This window comes from Cryptomeria japonica, chromosome 2 (genome assembly GCF_030272615.1).
Source record: "Cryptomeria japonica chromosome 2, Sugi_1.0, whole genome shotgun sequence".
Classification (NCBI taxonomy): domain Eukaryota; kingdom Viridiplantae; phylum Streptophyta; class Pinopsida; order Cupressales; family Cupressaceae; genus Cryptomeria; species Cryptomeria japonica.
The window spans coordinates 554,699,793-554,725,976 of record NC_081406.1 but is presented as its reverse complement, the minus strand read 5'-3'; the positions used below and the strand labels follow the sequence as shown (position 1 = coordinate 554,725,976).

Genomic DNA, 26,184 nt, shown 5'->3' with positions numbered 1-26,184 from the left:
TTTCTGGCTCACTCATGTATATGTAAAACTCCAACATATATCGGTTCCTTTTAGATAGAGTTCCAACAAATTCTCGCAAAGTAGGTGTTCTGTATACAAGTCAATTTATTTCAGATTATGTGTACATGACAGTTTACTTTGGAGTTCTGTACTTTAGCAGTTTATTTCTGAGTTTAATAAAATTCCAACAATAGGATCATTTCAGACTGCACTCATTCTTCTGTGTTTTGTATTCAGGGCAGTTGCACAACACAGTCTAAATGAAACAGTTTTATAGTTCCACAGTAAAAACTACAAACATGATTACCCACTACAAACAATTCATAGCCATCGTAAGGTTGCAACTTTTTATTATGATGTTGAACAGTTTAAATTGAGGTAATTGTGCACAGAATAACAGATTTACCCACCCGTGATTTAAAGAATCATGCTCTATCAATTCATGTACATGATTAAAAACGTGTTAAGAGCAACAAAGACACTGAACCTTCTCAGTTTGCATTATCAAATATAGTCTGCGGCTGAAGAACAGATGGATATGCTAAATCATATCAGGCACCATTGTCTCTCAGAAATATAAAATTAACATACAGATCCCTGTGGTTTTCTGCCAGAACTCAAGCTCCGGGCCGACCAAATTTCCTGGTCTTCGACAAATGTGAGTTGCAATAACAAAAAACAAGATTCTTCAATGTGCAATTGTGGTTATCAATAAGATGACTTCTGCAAACATTAAGATAACATTGCTTCCTAATCAAACTCATCCTACAATTTCACAAATTTGGTACATGGTCCAACTTAAACATTTAAATGAAGTTTACTACACTTCAATAACAAAACTGTAAGGAAAACATAAAAGTGCAATCACTTGCATAGTAAATAAATAAGTAATTACTATATCATCTACCAGGATGCATTGCTCGAAAATATAACACGATGTGGACATTTACTATTTTAATGATAAGTATATGCTCTTAGTATTTGAATCTGTGTATCCTGCTCAGTTGCATTAATTGACCAAATAACACTAAAGGTAGATGTTGCTTTAAATATTAAAAATCCACAGAAGTCATGGTGTGTTTTTGGTAAAGTGTGAATTATTCAAATTATGTTTAAATATACCAATTCAATAAGCTTGAGAGTTACTTCACAGTTCTTTGAAATATTATACACAACATTCAATTTATTAATGCTGGGCAAGCAAAAATATCCTGTGGCTTAGTGTTTCAGTAGATGGCACCTTCGAAGTCAAAATATAGGACTCAAGAATTAATGCAAAGAAACATTGCACAAACAGAATTCAGCCAAGGGGAATCAAAGGATAAGTTGAACATTGAGAACCATGTGTCCTAAAGTTGATACCATCACTATTGAATTTATGAGAAATATTGTGAGAAAAAAACTAATTCCAAATTGTATTCAGTCAATGTGCCCTCGACCTCCACACAATATGTGACAAGCAAGTATAATGAATTTCCTTCCATTAAAGAATTTAGGAAATCGAATAAGATGCACCAGAAACAATACCAATTACTCATATCTTATGTTCAGCTCTTCGCAATCAGACACTCGTCAAAGAAATCCTGAGATTAAAGGGATCAATGAATGCTGTTGCCAGGACAACCCTGCATAGATGCATCTTAACATAGATTCTAGCAAAGAAAATTTTGTTTCTTTAATAGCAAAACTACCTAACACCAACTGACTCCATTAGATTTTCATATTCTGCATCTGTCTCTTGCTTGTCTTGTGCTTCAACTGTGCTCATCATCTGATCATTTTGTGGAGGCAATTGTTCAGCAGGTATTGATGTAGGAGAGAATGGGTCATAACTTTGATTGCTACCAACTTCTCTTGTTGCAGGCAATGTCTTGCCACCCTGTCCTCCATATCCAAAGTCATGCATTTGACCAGGAACAATTGACCTTACTTGAGGACTGGATGGAAGTTGTACCTGAGGACTGTTTATATGATTGTGTTTAACATTATTTGTCGGCACTGTTGATATATTGGGAAACACTGCAGGGCTGTTCTGTTGTTGTCCAAACGCAGATCCTCCAAACTGGTTAGGAACATTACGAGGGAGTGCAGCTAAGGGAGCCCCAGGTGGTGGGGCATTAGTTGGTCGGACAGAAATATTGGATGTGGGCAGGTTTTGGAAAGCTGTTGATGCATGAACCCCTTGGTGATGAAAGTCCGGAACACTACGCCCTGGAGGAAAAGGAAGGAATCCATCGGGGCCAGACTGTGGTCTTGGATGTGGTGGAAGGGGAGGGTTGGTGTGTGTTGCTGGTGAACCAAAGGATGGAATAGCTGCTGAGGACAACAACCCAGGAGGTCTTGCAGGCATCTGTTGTGATGCATTTAAGAAGCCAGGCTTTGGAGGTGAAATGCCAGTCGTTGGGGAGACAGACACATTCAATGGTACTGAAAAAGTGGGCTGCAATGTGTTACCGGGTGGCAGAGAAGGAACAGAAACTGCAGGCCTAAATGAAGGTGCTTGAGGTGGAAGGGGAGGCATTGGCGGCACCGATGGAGTAACAGATGCAGATGGTGTTGGAGGAAGTGGTGCACTTACTCTTATTTGACCAGGATGAGAAAGATTCGGAACAGCTGGTTGAAATCCAGGTCTTACGATGGGCACATGATTTTTTGGGTGCACATCAGCAAGTGGAGGCTGAGAAGGTGGAGGCCAAATAGATGGAGGTGGTGAAGGCGCCTGGGATCTAAGAGGTTGAAATGTGAAATCTCCTGAGCGCAAATGTTGAGGTTGCCAGGTGTTGGGAGAAGCTGACGATGGCACACTTGTACCTTGAGAACTCACAGATGCTATACTAGCAGATATTGGTGTTGGAACATTAGGCCTGTTTATAACACTAGACTGCATTGTAGCCACAGTGCTATGCATCATTCCAGATGCAATAGATGTTGGTGTTGGTGCAGTTGATACAACTGGTATTGCAACTGAAGCTAACCCTGCAGAAGAGCCTTGTGACATAAAATCCATTTTTGGTGGTTGGGTGTGGAGTATGTTACCCATAGGAGGAACGGGAGATGGAACTACAGGAGGAACTGCAACAGCTGTTGATTGAGTTTGTGGCACAGACAATCTAATAGACTGTACCGGAGAAGCATGCAAGGGTGGCAAGGCAACATGCACAGGTCGTGGTGTTGGTGGAGGCAATCCAGGAGATGGTAAGACAGCAGAGGTACCTACATGTGGGACTGTCATTTGTGCTCTTTGCGGTGCTGTTGGTGGCAACCTAGGAGATGGAACTGCAGGACGTACTGCCTGGGGTGCTGCTGGTGGCGGTCGAGGAGATAGCAAGATAGCAGATGGAATTGCAGAATTTACCACCCGGGGTGCTGCTGGTGACAATCCAGGAGATGGAAATACAGGAGCTGCAACTGCAGATACAGCTGAAGCATGTGATCCCTGGGGTGCACTAGGTGACAATCCAGAAGATGATAACATAGGAGATATAGCCGATGGCAGCATCACAGCAGGAGCTCCTTGAGATGTTGCTGAAGATAATCCCTGCATACTCACTTGTCCAACGGAACCTGCATGACTTGCTAAACTGGGTGGTCGTGAAAGCTGCATTTGTTGTTGTTGAAGACCGTAAGGTTGTGTAATAGGAACTTGAGATGGCACTGCATGAGGCATTACAGATGAAAATGTGGGAACAGGCAATGGTGCAGAAGCAGATACTCCTCCTTGACTTACATGAGGACCATATCCACCTCCAGCTATTGTGTTTGAAGACGGTGGTAATGGAGATGCATTTGTTCCACCACGATGTACAGCCTGGGAAGATTGAGATTGCAGATGTGGATTACCAAAAACTCCAGTTACAGGATTCATTACTGCCGAATGGTTTTGTGATGCCATTTCCACATAAGGACGCTGTTGAACAGGGAATGGCGGTCGAGGCCTATGAACAGGACCAAACACCGTGTTCCTTACATTTGAAGGTGTTGCATGTGGAGTAAACCCTGGTGGAGGAGGTCTTCCTCTAAAGACTGGGAATGGAGGGAATGAGTTAAAAGTTGGTTGTGGCATTCGAGGAATGAACATGTTTGCATTATTCATACCATAACTAGCAGCATTTGGTGCACCAGATGGGCCAGAATGGGATTGCATTGCATTGTTGTTTGCACCCATTGACTGCCAATGCCCTGGATGGGGCCAAAACTGACCACGTGGAGCTTCTGTGATGGATGCAGATGGTTGCCATGCAACATTAGCAGTAGCTCCTGTGGCAGATGATGGCCATGTATGATGCATTGGTTGCTGCCCAGGGAGGGGAACTGGTGTCGGTTGCCCATAATTTTGGGTCAAATCAGCATTCAGCATAGAATGGCTTGCATTTGCCACTTGTGCACCTTGCTTGTAAGTGTTTGAACCATCTGCAAACGATGATGCAACATCTGGACCAGCTGGTGGAATATTTCCCTGCACAGATAAGTGAGCATTTATTCATGCTCTTAGAAAAACAATACAAAGTATTTGCCGCATCAACAGGAACATTAACAGAAACTTTAACTATCTTCAAGATGGCCACATCATATTCGACAAATATGGGTGCTGCCACACAAGAAAACATTTTAAAAAACCAGTTTAAAAGGAATCTATAAACAAAATCAAATGGGATCCAATCCTATCCAAGGATATGTCAATATTTGCACTCTCCTCGCCCAAAATATCTTATAAGCAGGACCCGTGTTAAGTTTAATATTAGACTTACATCGACTGGAGTCATTAGCAATTCAAGCAGTGATACAGCAGCATCAACTTTTTCATAAGTATCAGCTGAAATATGCACATGCAAGTCTTCATTTATGCTCCCGATTTCCTTTCCATCAAAATCAGCACTATCTATCTGTGATAACAAAATAAATACTGCATGCTTGAAATGGTTTCATCAAGGCTATATTACAGGTATAATTTGATGTCTTTCTCTATCTATCTACCAATACCAAGCTCAACATTATTTACATGCGTTTTGCTTAATGAAATATTGACAATATAGTAGGAAGTGACATATCATGAAATAAAACAAAAAAATACTTTCAATCAATTAAAATTATCCAGACATTATTATCAATTGACTTTAGAGTGTATCCGATTTCTTTTATAAAATGAATAAATATGCTAAAAGAGCAGAAACAAAGTAATGTCAATGGTGACATTTTAACATGCTGAAGTATGCAATTAGTTCTAGAATGATAGATTCTTTAGATAGTAATTAAAATAGCAGCACAGATAAATTTTGATATGACTAAACATACCTCCATTCCTTCCTTAGCATCCCCTGCTCCACTCTTTATTGTAATTTTTGTTCCTGTTTCCTGATAGTCAGAAAGTGTTATTTAATAAATAATAGAGCATGTAAACAGAAATAGATGCATAGTATTATAAAATGTTTTCAAATATCACTTATCCATCAATTCAGATACAACTACCAAATATAAACATAAGAACCATGTGCTTTGTGAAAACACTAGGAACAGCACTTACTTCTTCTAGCCTTTTCTTGGTATTGCCTTGGGGCCCTAGAATCAAGCCAACAAAATTTTGTCCGAGAGACTCCTTCACCTGATGAGTTTATTGTCCAGCAAATCAAAATACCATACAGAGTAGCTGTAAATAGTAGTATAGCACCTCTTCACACCAACTCTTACCTATTTAGCATTTATATCACAATATAGCAGCAAACCCAATGCAACTCATTTGAAACAATACCAAATACAAACCATAAAAGAACAATAGCTTCAGCAACAAAATAATTTCAAACACATTTCCTCGTGCCATGTTATAATCTAGACAGCAAAGTGATTTCATGTAAAAAAAGGGAACTTGGGATACTAGCAAATTGTAAACATCTAACTCATTGCTCATGACTACTTCAGCACAAAACAGTTGTAATGATCCCAAGATAATCAGTTTATGCCAAGGAAAAGCTCCTAAGTTAAGTTCTTCATGTTTTTGCAATTTAAGCAAAAGTTATTCCAAAACAGAGCCTCAAACAGCGATTACATCAATATTTGCTTCAAACTGAATGTGACAAGATACAACATTGTGATTGATGTTAGTCATTCCATATACTGCTCACATGAGTAAGCATTTCAAAGAGAATGTTCATTATGGCACAATCAGTTGCCATCAAGAAGAGATGACATGAAACAAATAAAATTGAATTATTCCAATTGCAGCTGGGGCAAATATCTCTGTCACTGGAAATGATATCTCTCCCACCTAGAAAGCCAAAGTGGCAGACAAAGACTACACACTTGGCAGTTGATTCAGAAGACAATGAATTTCAATTGTACAAAAAAGACAATAAGTACCTATTTTCTAGTAGTACTATAGAGCATTTCAATACATTTAAAAGATTTGTTGTATGTTGAAAGATTCTGAATCAATTTTGCTACAGTATATTCTAACTAATTTGAATATATCAATGGATATTACATATGCACTTCCCAACTCAATCCTGCAATATCAGGTCCTCCCACTCAGAGTCAAAAACACATCTACATATCAATGAGGTTTTAAGACTTAAGATAAATTCGAAATATAGTTAGAGCAGATTACAAGGTTGAAGGGAAGATCAAACTTCCAAAAAAAGGAAATGCAGTGAGGCAGTTGGAATCAATGGAGCAAAGAGTTTAGGCCAAAATTTTGTGTGGTGGAAAGAGTTTCTCTTGGGAACGAAAAATTTTCTGATGCAACAGTCAGTAACAGCAAGGTTCTAACTATGGCCATTGCAAAATAAATAATAAGAAATTGCAATGTGGTATGTATTTGGGGAATCAGAAAGCAGTGGAAATTTTGGTAAATACAATATGTTTAAGGCTCAAGGAAAATAGGAAGTTTTCTACAGAAGGCTGTTGTGATGTTTTCACACATCGCCCCATTGCAAATGGGGACCCCTGTTTTTTTGCTTTTTTAGGGTTTGTTTTTTTAAGGTTTTTTAGGGTTTTGTCAGTTGGCCTTTGCATTTTGAGTGCTGTCGAGGAGATCAATAGGATAGCAGGTCCTGCTGGAGTGAAGTCCTGATCCTGAAAATTTGGCTAAGTCTGGAATGTCCTGATCCTGAAATTTGACTAAGTCTGGAAACTGAAAAACCTCAAAAAACTAGATTTTGCAATATAACTCCTGGAGGTCTAAAACCACTCTCAAACATCCTGAAAGTATATATGGAATCTTATACTTAAATGTTATATTCCATAAAAATTATCCTGATAGAGATTTCAAAAAGTCAAATTTCGCTCCTGTCCTTCACTGAGGATCCAGAGCGAATTTCGCTCCTGTCCCTCTCCAAGGGACCAAGGCAAAGCGCTCCTGTCCCTCACCAAGGGTCCAGGGCGAAAAGATTTATTTGAGTCATTCCTGACCTTGTTTGGTCAAATTGAAACATCAAAGGCATGGTGGAGGACGAAATGAACATGATAGAGCATCCAGACTTGATCAAAGACAATGAAATGATGGAGTTTTTGTCTACAAAGGTAAAAGCGCTCCTGTCCCTCACCAAGGGACCAGAGCGATTTTCTTTATATACACATTTTTAGACCTTTCTTAGACTTGAACTCTTATTCATGGCGTGTAACAAGATGATATCTTCCTTAGCCAAGACATTTCATGGTGAAAAGTGAAGCATTTTGGCCTAGAAGACAAAATTCGCTCCTGTCCCTCACTGAAGGACCGGAGCTTGAATTTCAAATTTGCACTGTTCTTGCAGGATCAAGACAATTTTATGATTTGAAGAGACCAAGGAAAACATGATTTATCCATTGAATATAATTTGGAAGGCTAACAAAGGATGGATAAGCTTGGATTTACAAAATTGCTCCTGTCCCTCTCCAAGGGACCAGGGCGAAAAGCCTAATATCCAGTCCTTCTCGCCAAGTTTGGACAAATCTAAGCCAAGGCGCGAATTTGAAATGATGTTTAAAATGCCTTGAGGTTGATATGATCAAGAATTTGCGCAATGGATGCAAAAGGCGCTCCTGTCCCTCTCCAAAGGACCAAGGCGATTTTTATAAAATCAACAATTTCCCTCCAAGATTATGCTAAGGCAAAGTTGAGCAAGATTGGAAAGGTCTTCTAAATCGTGATGAACAAAGGTTTGACTCCAAAAACTTGATGATCCTAGGCCAAATGCAAAAGGCGCTCCTGTCCCTCACTGAAGGACCAGGGCGAAAATCTCTAGAACATCAATTTTGCCTTGCAAAAAACGAGTTGAACATGCACTGAAGGGACGAAAGGGATCATTGCTAGCCCCACAACGTGAATTGGCAATTAAAAAATGAAGGATTGAGGACAAAAGTGAAAAGGCGCTCCTGTCCCTCTCCAAGGGACCAGAGCGAAGTTATTGGCATTCACTATTTTCTACTTGGGCGTTAATATCCTCCAAATTGCATGAAATGCCAAAATCATCAACTTCGAAATATTTGAAAAAATTAATTAAATTGGCATTTAATAAATTAATTTTGGGCCTCAAAAAAAATCGAATTTCTATTATAAAGGCATTTAAAATTAATTTTTGTGAAATTAAAATTGAAAATGGGGCGCTTGAGGTATCATGTTTTATTATTTTATTAGGTCGGCCTCTTGTTTTTGCAAATTTTTTTTTTTTTTTTGGCCTATTTTGCCAAGTCGGCCTATGGAGAGATGTAGAAGGTGAGCGCTCTATATATTGGAGGTGTTGTTTCACAATTCAAATCATTCAATCATCCTTTCAAGTGCGAAATTGGAGAGCAATTTGAGGAGCGAAATCCAGAGGAGTGGAGCGAATTTCTACTAAGTGTGGAGAAGCTAGTGGAGGGCGAAATTCATCTTGAAAGCTATTGGAGAGGCGAATTTCTAGCTAGATTGGAGGATAATTTCCAGATTTTTTGGAGACATTTGAAGGCGAATTTCCAGATTTTTGAAGAGGCTAGTGGAGTTTATTCTTTTTCAAACTAGAGGAGGCGTACTTCATCCAAGGAAGGACTATAAATCTTGCCCAACAAAATCCGGTCCTCTTCCTTCATTTTTCAAGGTTTTGTACTTAAATACTCAAAGGGAAGGTATGAAGAATCATTTTTTGAAGTTCTTATTCAAGACTTATTATGATCCCATTGCAATTTTGTAAAGTCTAAGTCTTGAAGATCCAAATTCCATTCATTATTAATTTGAAAATGTGTAGTTCTTGATTTATCATGACTTTTTTCAAATTAATATCTTAAGTTTTACCATTGAAAGATCTTAAATTTCATGCTTTGAGGTTTCATGCTCAAAAGACTAACTTTAATATTTTGTGTAGGCATCAAATGGAGATCCCGGAGTTGTAAAATCAAGCCAGATCAAGGACAGTCTCCTCCAAGGACGATCAAGCAAGGAGAAGGGCGACTTCCTCCAGTCTAGCATCGACAAGGACAACCTTCTTCGATCCAGCATCATCAAGACAAGGGCGACTTCTCCAATCCAGTATTCCAAGGCGAGGTACATCAATCATCCTGCACATCAAGGACACAAGAAGTTAGAACAAGGGTTCATTGAAGAAGCAGATAGTTCCAGATGAATTAATTAAAGCTAGCTTCCCAACAACATCAAGTTGAATATTTACCAAGTTACAAGTGTCAGACGAGGTGGCATCCTAGTCATCACTTCTCCAGTCCGTGTGGTCCACCTCAGCATTTCCAGATTCAATGTACCTAACTCATGGAAGGTGGCACAAACTCCGATGTACCTGCCCTAGCTATCCATTGGTGGAATTTTCTAGAGAGGACATGTGTCCAAGCAATACAATTTTATCATTGGTCAAGCATTAAATGTTATGTAATGGTTGTAACAAACCCTAATTAGGGTTTTCATTGTTGAATCTTGGCCATTGATCTCGAATTGATCTAAGCCATCGAATTGTATTGAGGGCACTATATAAGCCCTGGCATTTCATTTTGTAAAGGAGAAAAATAGAATAGAATAGGAGTTGGAAGCAGTTAGTTAGAATATAGATATAGAAGCAGTTAATAGAAGATAGATAGAGAGTAGTTAGAAGGTGATTAGCTAGTTGATAGAATAGCAATTAGAGTAGAGTAGAGTCGAGAGAGAAGGCAAAGATTGTTGCCAAGATGTTGTTGTAAAAGACTTGTAACTTCATTGAAGAAATGGTGAAATTTATGGGTCGATTCGACAATTTGCATGGTCTTTATACTTCTCATATTTGATTTCATGTTATTAGATGAGTGGAAGAAATGTGCTTGATTGATGGTGGAATTCGTATATCCATACTACTAGCAGTTTGTTGATTGCAGACTTGCCTTGTGTAGTCAACTTAAGCTTAACTTCAATTGTCGCTTCTTCATTGATATGCATCAACCTGATGGTGTCTATGCCTGCAGTGATGATTTGAACATCATAAAGCTTTCCTTCGAAGATCACACTAACCTTGTGGAGATGGTCCTGGGATGTCAAAACAAGACTTAGTTAGAATTTCATCAAAGATCAATCATTGCTCTTACATTCTTAGTGTTAAGATTAGATCTTTTCCTCGCCCTCATCTTTTTCCTTTTTTTCAAGTCAAAGCTAGTAAGAGCCTGTGTTCCAGCAATATTCAAAGCAAATCAGACGTTCAATCATCAAATGTAAGTCCCTTTGTGATTCCAGCAAATCACATCATACCACAGAGAGCTTATCCACACGTAGAGACCCTACGTACAAGAACCTTGAAGTCATCCCGATTGAACCTTTTCGCGACATCCTCAGCATTCGGAGGCTTTATTCAAGAGAGGATAAGGTACCCTTGGGTATTTTATTCTGTGTTAGGCTGTGTACAAAATACACGTCAACAAAGGCTCAGATACTGGTTCTTGGGGGAAAAGGCTGGGTTCGGGTCCTGTTTCTTGCCCGGTCTTGGTCTGAGCCTGGTTCTCCCTAGGTTCCACCTGGGTCCTGCCCAGGTGGCTGGTTCTTGCAGGACCCACAGAGAACCCAGCCACCTGGGCAGGACCCAGGTGGAATCCAAGGAGAACCCAGGCAGACTCGGGAGAACCAAGGCCCGTGGGTTCCCAAAAAAAGGGCCCACAGGTCATAAAAGTCAAAAAAGTATAAACAAACTTGAATCAGTTTGAAACTTGGAACTTGAATATTATCTTTTTTGCAAATTATGAATATAATATTACATTTACGATATATGAATATCAGATTATTTATTGGCATTGGCAATTATGGATTTATGATTTATGATTTATCTATTATCATTTATGCATCATTGTATGGGAAAGTTACATTGTATGTTTCATATTTGTATGTTTGAACTGTGAACATATATAATTTTGATGTTTGAACATATATATAATATTAATATATGACATATGTTAGCGGCATTATTGTACACGAACATAAGACTAGTTAACTATGTGTAATTGTTTTGGTTAGTTGGCAACCGAGGGGTGGTCATTGCGGAGCGACGGTTGGCGCTCGCACCCCCTCGGTATCTTTATATACTTCGGAATGTAACTTGTAACACACAATTATGAATGGAATAACATCTCTTATACTTGTCTGATATCTATGGCATTATCATTCTGCATTACGTGCTTTATGTTCTAAGTTATTCACCCGAGAGGGCAAACATTTGGCGCCGTTGCCTAGACGTACTCGGGAACGGAAGACGCGGATGGCGCAAGGACACGATGGGCCTACCTGTTGGTGAGATAAACCCAGAGGCCGACGACGCGCGAACAGAACTTTACACAAGAGAAGACATCGCAACGAGAGAATTTTCAATTCTGCTCCATGTAGCCATCCAGACCTACGTCCGACGAGAGGCGACGGAGGCGGAAATCCCACCAAGTGCCGTGTGGACAGCATTGGAGGTGAGCCCGGCAGTAAATCAGTTGATGAACCATCTTCCCCGATTGCTTGCACAAGCATCGCTGGCACAACAAGCTCGCCTGGAGGAGATTGCCCAGGAAGAGCGACGCCAACAAATCCTTCAACAATACGAAGATAACAGCCGACGGGAAGCGGAACGAGATGGCGCCAGGCTAGGAAGGAATTGAACCTTGAATCTTCTATATTCAAATAAAAGTGTCATTGACACGAGTTGTATTTGAGGAAATGAATTAATAAAGACGTGTTTTGATTTATGTATTGTGAGTTATGGAAATGTGCGGCAATTAATGCCCAACCTATTGAATAAAGATAGAAATAAAAAACCAGAAACGAACGAGTGGGAGGCCACACAGAGGGCCTTGATTCTGGAGCAACGAGTAGAACAGAGATGGAGGCTGAGGCAACTTGCCGAAGGACGACCTGTTGAAGGGTGGCCCGAAGGGAACCACGGAGGTGTCACGGAGGGTGCAGAAGCCAAGGGAAATTTCTACGCGTCGCCAGAACACCGTAGCGCGCGGAGCCACGAAGAGTTTCTGGAAGAAACAAGGTTACAGTGAAATCTAGTCGAGGAGACTCGGGATCAGTTTAGAAATTTATCCCTTACACCACGGAGTGAGGATCACCAAGGAGAGCAAGGAGTGAGCGCGGGTGAGAATGAGGGGGAGGGCAACCGTACGACTGTAGGTGCGATGCACGGCAGGCAGAACACTGTACCACCAGTCTCCCACGCAGGACACACCACGGGCGCTGGAGGGAGTGGTGCAGGGGCTCAGACACTGCAATAGCCACCACAGGGGAGACGACCCCCATCAATAGCAAGTAAACAGAAACTACCGAAGTTCAATGGCGATGGGAAGGAAGATCCCGTTCACCATTGTCGAATGTGCAAAACCATATGGTCAGCAAACAGTGTTACCGATCAAGATGAATGGGTAACACAATTCCCAGCAACCTTCAGAGGAGTGGCCATAGACTGGTACTCAGATATGGACAAGGCCAAAGTCGGCACATGGCCCGACCTGAAGGAGTTTGGGATAGAGTTCCGCCTCCTGAGATATGACAACGAAATAGTCGCCGAAATCTATGGAATGAAGCAGAATAAGAACGAGACAGTGTGAGCTTATAGTCGGCGGCTGAAGGAACTACTGGGAAAAATGGAGAGTCAACCAGCAGATGAGTTGAAAAAGCGATGGTTCGTGGAGGGACTAAAGCATTCCCTCCGAAAGAAGATGAAAATCGTTCCACCTACATCGTACGAAGACGCATACAATAGAGTGATGGATCTCGTGAGCGAGACCAAGACATCGAAGAAAAAGAAGGATAGCTCGTCCAAGGAGGATGACTCGTCACGAGAAAGCAGCAGCGACAGCGAGGCCGGCAAACGGGTGCAAGCGCTCCAGAAAGACATGGAGCGAATGAGGAGGGAATTCAAAACAATGAGAAGCACCAGTCGGACCGAAGGGGACATATGGTGCACTGAGTGCAAAGAGGAGGGGCACACAAAGGGTACTTGCCAGAAGAAGGCATTCTACGAGATTTGCCAAGTGATGGGACACTCCACCAAGGAGTGCCCATACAACATGAAAACCCGGAATACGCAAATGAACCAGGTATTGTTCACGGAGCAGGCCACAACGTCCGCACCAGCGGGTACGGGCCAACAAACAAACACAACAGCATCATCTGGAGGATACCGGGATAACAGACGCAACGGCGGAAGAAATAATAACAATAATAATAACAATAACAGAAACCAGATCCAGTATGACGCCAAAGGCCGGCCAATGATCCAATGTAGGGCCTGCAATCAGTGGGGACACTTCGCTTGCGATTGCACAAAGGAAGCCAACCCTCAGCACCTTTGCCGATGGTGCGGGCCAAGTGACCATGAGGACGCAAATTGCCCGAAGCCTAGTGTAAACCTTCTAAACATAGAACCCACGAAGGCGGAAGTATTGGCAATCACCAGGGCGCAGGCCAAAAAGAGTGCATACCCAAATCCCCACACGGAGACCGAGAGGGTGCGGGAAGCAAGAGACGAGATCACAAAGGAAATGGTCGCACAAAGGTAGCACAGCCACCAAACCGCAAGTCCGCTACGGACGAGGGGAGAAGAGGAAATCTTACGACAAATATTGCAGATGGAGGTACCCGTGAGAATTCAAGACCTCCTAGAGACCATGCCGCAGCTAAAAACCGCTATCTTAAACTCTGTACCTTCACAGGTGAAAATGAGGGAGGTCGTAATCCCCACAGCCAACTCTGCGTTAAGGGAGGTCCTAAGCCCCACAGTCGACCCCATGTTGTTGGTAGTCAACAGCAGACGCCAACCGGCGATAGTAGAAATGGGCATACTGGGGACTACCTTGACAAACACTATTGTGGACGGAGGGTCGGAAGTAAATGTGCTCCCAGAAGCGACATGGAAAAAACTGGGAAAGCCTACATTGTGGCCCCCCACGTTCAACCTACTAGGGGCAGATCAACATGGGATTAAACCCCTTGGTACCCTCATGGGCCAGCAAGTGATGATTGGCACGCAGCCCTTCGTGCTGGATTTTGTAGTAATTCCCCTGAAGCAGAAAGGGTATGACGCCATGCTCGGGCGTGGGTGGCTCATTGTAGCAAAAGCGAACCATAACTAGAAGCGTAATACTCTGTCCTTGGAAAACATGGGGAGGAAGTACGTGATTGATCTCCGTACACAAATGGTGAGTGAGGAGTTGGCATCCTCCTCCGACTCAAAATTTGAGGGAGATCAGTTGGCGAAGGGTGGAGACGGATGTCGCATGGAACCTAGTGACGAAGGGGTGTTAGAACTGGAGGCATGCTCAGGGGACGACGAGGACTCCTTGAATGGCCTCTTCCATTGGCAAAAGGGAGATTATTAATTATTTACACCCTCGTGCAATGTATTGAGCATCAAGGAAGAACCAAATATATTTCCCCCAAAATATGGCAAGTCCAAGGAAGGGGAGGCCTCGGTGAATGAGACGCCGGCACACCAATTCCCGAAGGGGGAGCCCATTAAATATCAGGAAGCCAATTTAAAGGAGACAAATCTCAGGGGGACGATTAACCCCAAGATCATCCTTGTCGGAGATGACTGGAATCCAGTGCTGAAGGCCGCAGCCTTCAAAATTTTCCTTGAATACAAGGATGTCTTTGCATGGACATACAAGGACTTGAAGGGCGTGCCCCCAGAGTTATGTGTACACCGAATAACATTGGTATCGGGAGCCCAGCCAGTGAGGAAGCGGCCTTACCGAATGAACAAAAATTATGCTGCATGGGTGAATGACGAAATTGAGCGGATGTTGGAAGCGGGCATAATCTTCAAAGTGCAGACAAGCGAATGGGTGTCTCCCATTGTGATCTCCCTCAAGAAAGAGGCCAATCAGATCCGGATCTGTGTAGACTTTCGGTGCCTGAACGCTGTCACTATTAAAGACCCGTTTCCCATACCCTTCACCGACAGCATCTTGGAGGAAGTAGCTGGACATGAAATCTATTCCTTCATGGATGGGTTCTCTGGGTACAACCAGATATCCATCGCGGAGGAAGACAAGTTGAAAACAACCTTCGTGGTGGAGGACGGTGTGTATGCATACAACCAAATGCCCTTTGGTCTATGCAATGCCCCTGCCACCTTTCAGCGCATCATCTTGCACATCTTCGACAAGATGTCGGTGGGGAACTTCAAAGCCTTCTTGGATGATTGGTCTATTTACAACGGACAGGACATCCACCTAAAAACCCTCGGGGAGTGCCTAGAGAGATGTCGGAGGGCATGGTTGGCCCTCAACCCGAAGAAATGTAGATTCATGGTACCACAAGGAAGATTGCTTGGACACATTGTGTGTAAAGAAGGATTGAAAACAGACCCAGACAAGATTCGGGTAATAGTAGAAATGGAACCTCCTAGGGACGTCACGGGGATAAAGTCCTTCCTTGGTCATGTGGGGTACTACAGGAGGTTCATCAAGAACTTCGCTGAGGTGTCCCACTCGTTGGATAAGTTGACACGGAAAGGGGAACCATACATCTGGACAGAGCCACAGAGCAAGGCCTTTGAAGAGCTGAAGACAAGGTTGATGGGAGCACCCATACTGGCATACCCGAATTGGGATAAGGAATTCCATGTTCACGTGGATGCCTCAAACTATGCCATCGGGGCTACATTAGCCCAAGTAGGACATGGGTTGGACCACCCCATTTATTTTGCCAGCAGGTTGCTCTCGAAGGCGGAAAAGAACTACAGTACCACAGAACGTGAAGCCCTCGGTATGGTCTATGCCGTACAGAAATTCCGCATTACCTCCTGGCCACACCATTCACATTTTACGTAGACCACCAAGCACTCATGTACTTGGTAAACAAGCCTATCATCCAGGGGAGGATAAGTCGTTGGCTATTGCTACTACAGGTGTTCACATTTTTTAATGTGGTAAGACCGGGGCGAAGCCATGTCATAGCCGACCAGCTGTCCCGAATTAAGTCGGGGGAACCTCCAGAGGGAGTAAATGATGATTTTCCGGATGCGCACTTGTTCCAAATAGCCGTACTCCCTTCGTGGTACAGGAAGATTGGAGAGTACCTGTCGACGTCCCGATTTCTGGAGGGTATGCCTCCAGGGGAACAGAGAAAGCTCATATTAAGGAGCAGGACTTTTTCGCTCATCAACGGGTTACTCTACAAAATGGGGCCGGACCAGGTATTAAGGCGTTGTGTCATGAAGGAAGAAGTCTCGAGTGTATTAAGGGAGGCACACGAAGGACCCGCATGTGGACATATGGGCCCAGACACTACAGCCCGCAAGGTGCTTCTGGCAGGACTGTGGTGGCCAACCGTACATCACGACGCCAGGGAGTGGGTCATGGGGTGTGACACTTGCCAACGGGCGGGCAAACCTCTGAAGCAGGACTTCATGCCCCTCAACCTGTCGCACGCACAAGAACTCTTTGAACAATGGGGACTCGACTTTGTAGGTCCTCTTAAGGCCAGCCACACACGACGGTGCTGGTACGTTGTGGTTGCGACAGAATACTTGACTAAGTGGGTGGAGGCGAGGGCTCTCCCGGACAATTCGGCAGTAAGCACGGCAAAATTTATTTACGAACAAATCATTACGCGATATGGTATACCTATTCAGTTGACAGGTGACTAGGGGGGCCACTTCGTGAACCATGTCATATGGCTGTTGACCTCAGAGTTCAAGATTTTTCACTCATTATCAAGCCCGTACTACCCACATGCCAATGGCCAGGCGGAGGCCACAAACAAAATATTGGTATCGGTAATTTACAAGTCCTGCAGGGTAGAAAAGGAAGATTGGGAGGAGAGGTTACCCTCTGTACTATGGGCCTACAAAACGACTTACAAAGTGACCACGGGTCAGACTCCGTTCCAACTCATGTACGGGTAGGAAGCGGTGGTGCCAGCAGAATTCATGGTGCCAAGCCTTCACATTGCAGTAGAGAAAAGACTCGGGGATATGGAGAGCCTGAGGAAGAGACTGTATGCCTTAAGTAAATTGGACGAAAAAAGAATGCTTGCACAATGGGCCACAGAGACAACCCAGCAAAGATGAAAGGTTTGGCACGACAAGCACCTTCAGCGAATGAAGTTTACTCCTGGCCAGCTAGTGTTGAAATTCAACGAGAAGAACGAAATCAAACCAGGAAAATTTAAAGTGCGATGGCTAGGGCCCTTCAAGGTACGCCAGGTCAACGCCAACGGGGCAATCAAGTTGTGGACGCTGGACGGGAAGGAGATACCAGACGCCGTCAATGGGTCAAAATTAAAGGTTTATCACAAACGGAGGGAACTTGGACCCTCCAGTCAAGATGTTTGACAGTCTGTCGTTAAAAAAAAAAAACCGTACGACGCAAAAAAAAAAAAAAAAAAAAGGGAGACGTGGGGCCACCGTACGATGACCACACCGAAGGTGGAACCACCGACGGTGGGGCCACAGCCGAAGGTGGAACCACTGCGCGGTAGTCACACCGACGGTGGGGCCACCGGCGGTGGATGCCACCGAAGGTGGAACCACCATGCAGTGGTCACACCGACAGTGGATGCCACCGTGCGGTGGACACCCACACACCGCATACATAAAACCCCGCGCAGCATTAAAACGCAACAAGAAATAAATAAAAAGAAAGACACGCCCGCACACACCGCACCAGCATAAAGAAAACCACGCAGCCCACGCCAAAAGTAAACCACGCAGCCACGCAAGGAAAAAAAAGGGAGAAGGAACGCAAGGGAAAAAGGAGAAGGTCGTTACGAAGGTGTCCAACGACCGTACGATTTTTAACCGGAATTCAGTTATACCAGAGATTAATGGATTCAGCAGGGAAACAAAGTTGGCAAAAACAACTGCAGGCTTCCTCCAGTAGCAGCCAGAGGGATAGCAATACCAAGGTTTTATCATCAAGCGTACGTGTTGCAAGCAGCACCATGGATGCCAACGCCCGACAGAAGCAAAAGCAGACAGCACCACAAGCTGCCCTACGTGCGAAAAATACATTAACACCCCAGAACATCACCTTTGAAGGGTTGAATGGGTCGGAATGCCGGAAATGGTGGCAGGACACTCCCGACGATGATCTGGTGAAGCAAAACCTCCGAAAGGCACAAGTGGAGTGGGCTATTCGGATGCCCGTATTTCCTATCCGCGAGTATGAGGGTGCTCTATAGTTCATGGTGGATACCTCGACAGGCACACATGCACCAGCACTTTTGAATACCTCGGGAGGGATGTTACCATATCCTACAAAGCGAGGGACTTCACGAGGGTATTCGGCATTCCGAGCAGCCAGGGCAAGAAAATAGAATTGAAGGCTAAAAAGATGAAGCGGGAGGAGAAGGAGCGATGGATCAAATTGATCTCCAGGAACTTGACGACAGCAGAGCTGGACAACATGGCTAATGCCACGAAGGGTCGGGGAATCCGTAAGACCTTTGTTGCAGAGGACCACTGGCGGTGCATTATGGATGTCATCAAGAGCAGATTGACAGGGTCGGGTAGGGCATCGGACATCGCCCTCCCTCAGATTATGCTTATGAACGGGTTGATGAATGGCATCGTGTATGATTGGGCCGCGTTACTCGCAGAGCGCATGTATGAGTTTTTGACGATGTAGCATCGCACATTCTATATGCCGCACTATGCTATAGGGTTGTTCCTGGAGGCCACACGGGAAGCAGTGCTGGAGGTACGGCCACAGGGACCGTTGGCAGCAGGTGAGCCTCCAATAATGTATTGGAGGCACTTGGACATTGGGCACTCTTCCGCGAAGCAGAAACGGGCGGTAGATAGTGCCTCGGCTTCAGGGGAGCCTGACAGCGAGAGGGATTCCAGTAGCACAGAAGAATCAGAAGCAGAAGAGGAGGATGATAGCAGCAGGGCAATGGAGGAGCGGGTCCTGTTTGCCCCACCCCTGCTACCGATGGGCACGCCGTTGCCATCATCTGGAGTAGGCGGCACCTTTATTCCAACCTTCGGACAGAGCCGCACGCTAGTTACACTTGGCCCCCTTCAGCAACAGGTACCATCACCGAGCCCAACCACGACGGCACTTACGGAGGACATGGCAGAGTCAGGGACGGAGGAGTCACCGCACCGGGTAGTAGTCGCCGAGGAGCAGGGGTTGAGGGAGGTAGTGGATACGGAGCCGCAGGTACGGTTGGACGTTGTGGGGACCGAGGTTGTGGTGACTGTTTCAGTGTCTTTGTTGGAGGAGCCGATGACAGCGGGCCATCCCCCGGTCATCGAGATGCGTGTCGATCCATCGGTCGTGGCCATGGAGAGCTGGCTCACACAAAGATTTCAAATGACTTTGGCACAACCGGAGGGAGCTGTTGTATTTTCACCGTGTCGGGAGACTAGAGCAGAGGTAGTCGACTTGGACGATTCCTTTGGCGAGACACATGTGCCAGCAGTCGGGCACGCGATAGGAGAGGTCGTCTCTGCCATCCAGACGCCAAGGGAGGGTACACCATTGGTGGCGGAGGAGGTACCTTCACAGCAGGATGCGGTTGTGTCAGCTCCGTCAGAGACTTCACAGCCTTCGGAGCAGGAGGGGGAGGATATTGAGGCCTATCTAGCAGACATGGTGACGAGGGGTAGGTGGGTAGTGGCCACTGCCCAGTCGCACGAATTGCGGCAGGTTGTGGTGGAGTTGGAGAGGGCCCTACGGTTTATGCAGGTGGGCTGTTCCGCAGCCTTTACTACATGCTTTGAGTCTCAGGGTTGGCCAACTACTGAGATGGAGGAGATGCTCCAGGCTTGGCGTGTGCGTCAACCCGTTGTGGAGAGTCGGGTGACGACAGTTGTCTGCGAGATGGAGCAGGTCTACCGGGACGCCTACTATGCCTTAAGGCGTGCCCAGCATGAGTCAGAGATCCGCGAGGCTGCTAGAGTCGCATTGGAGAGGTATGTGGCCACTCAGTAGGCCTCCTGGGCCGTAGAGAGGGCCCAGTTGTTGGCTCAGGTAGAGATGACCCGCACAGAGAAGGCGGAGGTAGAGACTCGCCTGTCGGTAGAGTAGAGTGAGAGGAGCCTCGTGCAGCAGGAGTTAGCGGCAGCCACTACCGAGAGGAGCCTGTTGCAGACTCGGTTGGTTGATATGACAGCGACAGCGGATACTAAAGAGGAGCTGTTGGAAGCTGCGCGTGTGGTGAAAACGGCTTTGGAGAAGGTCTTGGTGGCAGAGCAGGATGTGATTGCCCGTACTCAGCAGGTGTATGAGCTTCGCGCCCGCTTGGCGGCCCAGCCACCGGCGTCTCAGCCTTCTACTTCAGGGACGCTTCCCCAACCCCCTCCTTAGTTTTTTCTGATGTATATATTGTATAGGTTGCATTGTCTCCGTTTTTGTTGTTAGTCGCCTGGAGATGACTTTTCTTTTTGGGGGGGATGATATTAGCGGCATTATTGTACACGAACATAAGACTAGTTAATTATGTGTAATTGTTTTGGTTAGTTGGCAACCGAGGGGTGGTCGTTGCGGTGCGACGGCTGGCGCTCGCACCCCCTCGGTATCTTTATATACTTCGGAATGTAACTTGTAACACACAATTATGAATGGAATAACATCTCTTATACTTGTCTGATATCTATGGCGTTATCATTTTGCATTACGTGCTTTATGTTCTAAGTTATTCACCCGAGAGGGCAAACAACATATGTATATATATATATATATACGGACGTACCTGTAACCATCAATTTTTTTATTTTTTTTTGCCGAATCCATATCTGTATCCATACCTGAATCGGTAACTTAGACAGAAGGTATCATCATCCGGGTTTTAAAAGAAATCCCCATCATCAACATCAATCATAAAAAACTAAATTGGGCAACAAGAGCTTTGCGATGAAGCCCTAATATGTTCCTATGGCAAATGCCACTCAAAGGCAAAGGCAACTGATAAAGTAAATCTAATATTTGTAATTTCTCACATTTGTGTACCCATGAGCTAAGTTACCAAATCAGCCTGAAAACTGGTCATTTCCAGGTACGAGTCGTACCAGAATCGAGGACGGAGTTGAATCGACTGTCAATTTGAACAGGGTTCAATTTGCAGCTTCGTCATGTTTATTTGGCTCCTTAACAGGAAAGTTGGAAACCCTAAATGACTATTGCAGCAATGCTAAACTAAAACCTTATACCCGTAACTTTTAAAAGGTGTATTTTGTGTGGCATTCAAAGGATTTATAAATCACAAACATCTGATTGGAGGCATTTTGGGGTTGAAATGGGATCTGCCATTTTTGAGTTATTAGTAATGAGGGCACATGAGAGTAATGAGATGAGAATGAGAGAGATATGGGGCTACAACATGGAAGATCCCAAACCCACCTGCATCCAATTCATTTCTCACCTTCTCACCCAAACAATGAAAGTAAGAAATCACTTACTGAATCAATGCCCCTTGCTCATTGCTGCCCAAGGTTCAGCCTCCAGATCTGTCCCAGCCCAAACAAAAGCAGAATTTTGAGTCACCCAAAGGTTGAAATGGTGAATTAGAGGCCAGAGGTTTGGTGAATTAAAGTCATCCTGAACCAACCACCAGCTATATATATATTATATTTTAAATACATTACTGCAATATATTTCAATTATATGTTTTTGATACGGACATTCCCAAAACATACCCAACCCTCCCTCAAAATTTTGTTGTACCCCCATACCCATACCTGTCCCTAATTCTGATTCAGTAACTTAGAGTCTTAGACTATAAGCATATAACAAAAAGAATGCTGCTCAAGTCAACAATGGTTTTGAAGGGAGCATAATGATCACGTTTGGTTAGTCAAAGGTGACTTTAAACCTGAAAATATTAATAATTGAAAATAAAGTAAGCCTCTTGAAACTCCAAACCCTTCAATCTATATTAGATTTTGGGATTTCCACTAGAGACCAATCCTGGTAGACGTAGAAATAAAGAAACAACCGTTTCTCTGGAACAAAAGGAAAAGGGGTGCAGTCTGATTCTTGAAATAACAGGTTTGGTTTCTTGTAAGTGCTGAGTGACAAAAAAAATCACCTATGAAATGATCCCCTTCGCAGGTTCTGAAAATTGACCAGCAAGTCTGATTGCAGATGAAAACACTAGACCAAAAGGAAGTTTTCTTAAGATCCCCTTCAAATTTGAATTCAAGACCAGGCCTGATCCAAACCAATGAGGAAATGATCAAAGGAATGATGGAAGCTACCAATGAAAGGAAATTAATGTTTTAATCTATCAAATGAACTCAAATATTTTTTAAAAAGAGGCAAGAATACTAAACATTTTGAGAAAGTCCAATCCACCATAATGAACTTTAGTCTAAATGAAGAAAAGACAGAAAAAGAAAAGGGGTTTCTATCAGAAAAAGAATAGACAAGACTCGTTGGAAACAAAAATATATGGTAAAGCAGCTCCCAAAGGGAATTGAACTTCTTAACTTGTATGTTGCAGGCTTTGGTAGAAACCCCCCAACCATATGGGTCTAGTTTGGGGTCAGCTCAAGGTTTGGATCTGGGTCAGCCTAGGGTTGCCCAAGGTCCACCCTAAGAACCTAGGGTGCCTGGAGCAAACCCTAGGTGAACCCAAAGTGGACCCAAAAAAACTTGGGAACCCAAGAGCTGCCCAAAAGAATTTTTTTAAAAGAAGACTTCTTTTTAAAACATTTTATATAAACAAAAAAGTGTCAAATACCTAATATCGCCCTTAAGAGATAAAAGTTTTGTGTGGTTTCAAAGACCTCAAAAGCCTTAATTTGGGCATGGTGACAAGGACTTTGCCCCTTGACCCCACGCTATATTGTGACAAGGAATGTGCCAAGGGCACTGCCCCTCAACCCAACTGGGGGTGTTGCCCCCTAGACCCCCATGAGGGGCACTGCCCCTCAACGCAACTAGGGGTGTTGCCCCCAAGACCCCATGAGGGGCATTACCCCTCAAACCCATTGCAGCCTCCACTCCCAAACCCCCACTAGTTATTAGGATCTCCTGTCACATAATGATTAGATTAGGAAGTGACAAGGACTATGAATCTAAATCTTGAGTGTATTGACTTAGACGTTATTGTCGCACAACTTGCCAAAAATCTCTTTACATGAGGCAACTTCTACATATGACATGACTAATCAAAATAGCATTGTAACTCATTGTTCAAATGAAATTGAATCAAATGTTTGCTCTCAATAATAGTGTAGAGGTCAAAGATATGGCTGTTGATTTCTACACAAAGCTGTTAGCTGAGGATGCTGAGGATAGAACTCAATCAAAGAAAGATGTTGAATAATATTCAACAAATCACAACAGACAAAGACAACACCAAGCTAATAGCTCTTACTTATGAAGAGGAAATCAGTAAGTCGGTCTCCAGCCCAGAAGCAATGGATGAGTTTAGAAATTAGATGTCAATGCTATAAGGATGGAATACAACTTTATCAGCAATCATTTCAAAAAATGATGTTGAAAATTTCAAATCATACAGGCCCATTGCTTTATGAAGCCCAAATTATAAATATGTGACCAAAGTGTTGATAAACAGACTAGAGGACAAACTAATGAGTACTATTCCAATTATCAAGGGGCTTTGTGGCAGACAAACAAATCCTAGACTGTTGTAATAGTCCATAAGACACCACTCGATTAAAAATTTAAACATTAAAAGAGATCAAGCATGTTGGTGAAGCTAGGAATGAATTAAGCTTGTGATAAAGTAAAGTGGTAGTTCTTGATTGAAGTCACAAAAAAAGTTTGGGTTTTCAGATTAATGGAGATACATGAACACCTGCTGGTTTTTTATGTTCTCGATGGCTGAGACAAAGAGATCAGATCTCCTCCTATCTCTTTATTATACTCATTGAGGCACTAGGCAGAGTTGTAGGAAGGATGGGATCATTTCGGTGACCTGTAATTTAAATGCAGTCTCTCACTTAGAGTTTGCATATAGTACACTATTGGAATGAGAACCCAGTCTAGAGGAGGCAAGAAAGCTATATGATATGCAGTCAAAATATGAACAGGCTGCTAGCCAAAGAATTGATGCTTGGAGATCTAGAAGTTAATTCTTGAATGTAAATGAAAATCAGAAATCTCGTATTATCAAAATATTTGGATTTGAAATCATAAACCTTCTGATTTCATACATGGGTATGTCTCTAATCAGTGAAAGAGCATTTAGCGAAATGTAAAACCCAATTGTTTGACAAAATATAGTCCAAATTATCCCTTGCAAAGGTAAATGGCTTACTCTTGCTGGGAGAGCCTTGGAACTCCTAGGAAATTTTGGTCGATCTAAAATCCATTTAAAGGAACTTTATATGGGATGGCATTGAAGAAAAAAGAAAGATTTGCTTAGTTGCCACTTGCCAGGAACAAGTTGCACATACCTTATGCTACAACCTTGTGCAGAAACGACCAGCTGTTACAAATTTCTCAGTGCAAAGCTTCTTTAGAGAATACTCAGAAAAGAAGAGAATATGGTCTAGAATAATGCACAAGTATTTCAACACATCAAATGTAATAAGAATTTTTCATCAAGACCATTGGTTTCATCAACACACCAAGTTGAAGATGAGCTATGGCCTTTGCCCTTGGTGTACATGTAAAAGCATTTATCCTTTTGGATTCACAATCCATTATTCATATTTCTCCCTCAAGCCTCAGCCATAATAATAAATAAGGGAGCAAACAGATCCCTCCCCTGATACCCCTCGACTGGCTGAAGAAACCAGTAGGAATTCTCCCAGCCAGAACTAACAATACTTATATTACACAGTTCAGCACCTAATTAATTCACTTCCGGCATGCTAAAAATACATCCTTCAAAAACTTAAGAAACCATCTCACCTGTGTCATATGTTTGGCAATATCCAGCTTCATCATCATAGCATGTTCATTCAATCACTGCACATAGTGCAACACTTCATACGAGAAAATTATACAATCAAAGATCTATCTGCCTTAAACAAATCCTGCTTGTTCTTGAGATATTAATTTCTTCATTGAAGGCTTCATCTCAGATGCCATCACCTTGGATAACATTTTTTTCAGCGTATTACAAAATGCTATTGGCCTGTAATCTGCAAAAGAAAAGGCGTTGGTCATTTTAAGAATGATTGTTATATACATTTAAATTCTTTGAGAATACATTTTTTCATTTTGCATTTATTCAAGGCTTCAATACTCTCGTACCCCATAATGTCCCAAAATGCTTGAAAGAAACCCGACAGGAGAGCATCAAGCCCCAGAGCCATATCCTTTTTCAGCACCATGACCACTGCTTGAACTTCCTCCAATGAAAAATGAGCAGTCAAATCTTTATTTTCACATACTTGAATGATCTTATGAATTTTATAAAGAACTGTGGAGTCCACATCAGACAGATTTTCTTCTTCGATCAACAGTTTAGAAAAAATCAATAGCCTCATTTCTTATTTCTTATAAAGTTGACAGGCATCTACTAATCTGATCATTTATAATGTAATCCTTTTAGCTATCTTCTTTGCATAAGATATTGCATGAAAATATTTTGTACTTCATTCACCATATTTTATCCATCTACCCCTTGATTTTTGTTTCCAATACATTTCCTCTTGTTTAAGAATTGCCTCTTGCTGAAGTAAAAGATCATTTTCCTTGTCCATATATTCATCCTTCAGACATTCCATTTGAATATTTGCAGCATTTCCTTCCAAAGCTTTACGTCCCTTTTCTTTTTCCATGAAAATGTTCCCAAAAACTTCAATATTCCATCTTTTCATCTTGTTTTTAGCATTTTGTGCTTTTGATAGTCTA

The 26,184-nt window shown here is 43.1% G+C and overlaps 1 protein-coding gene across 4 annotated transcripts in view; it reads right to left on the bottom strand.

Annotated features, from left to right (window-relative positions):
* Positions 1-1,345: 1,345 nt before the first annotated feature.
* LOC131038080 (proline-rich extensin-like protein EPR1) overlaps positions 1,346-26,184 on the bottom strand; it is an 85,495-nt gene continuing 60,656 nt past the window's right edge. For all 4 annotated transcript variants that reach the window (XM_057970385.2, XM_057970386.2, XM_057970383.2 and 1 more), the window contains 4 exons: positions 5,522-5,599; positions 5,293-5,352; positions 4,749-4,883; positions 1,346-4,456 (listed from right to left, as the gene is read on the bottom strand). In XM_057970385.2, coding sequence (XP_057826368.2) covers positions 1,688-4,456; positions 4,749-4,883; positions 5,293-5,352; positions 5,522-5,599 — 3,042 coding nt within the window. In that variant the 3' untranslated portion in view covers positions 1,346-1,687. The remainder of the gene's footprint in view (positions 4,457-4,748; positions 4,884-5,292; positions 5,353-5,521; positions 5,600-26,184) is intronic.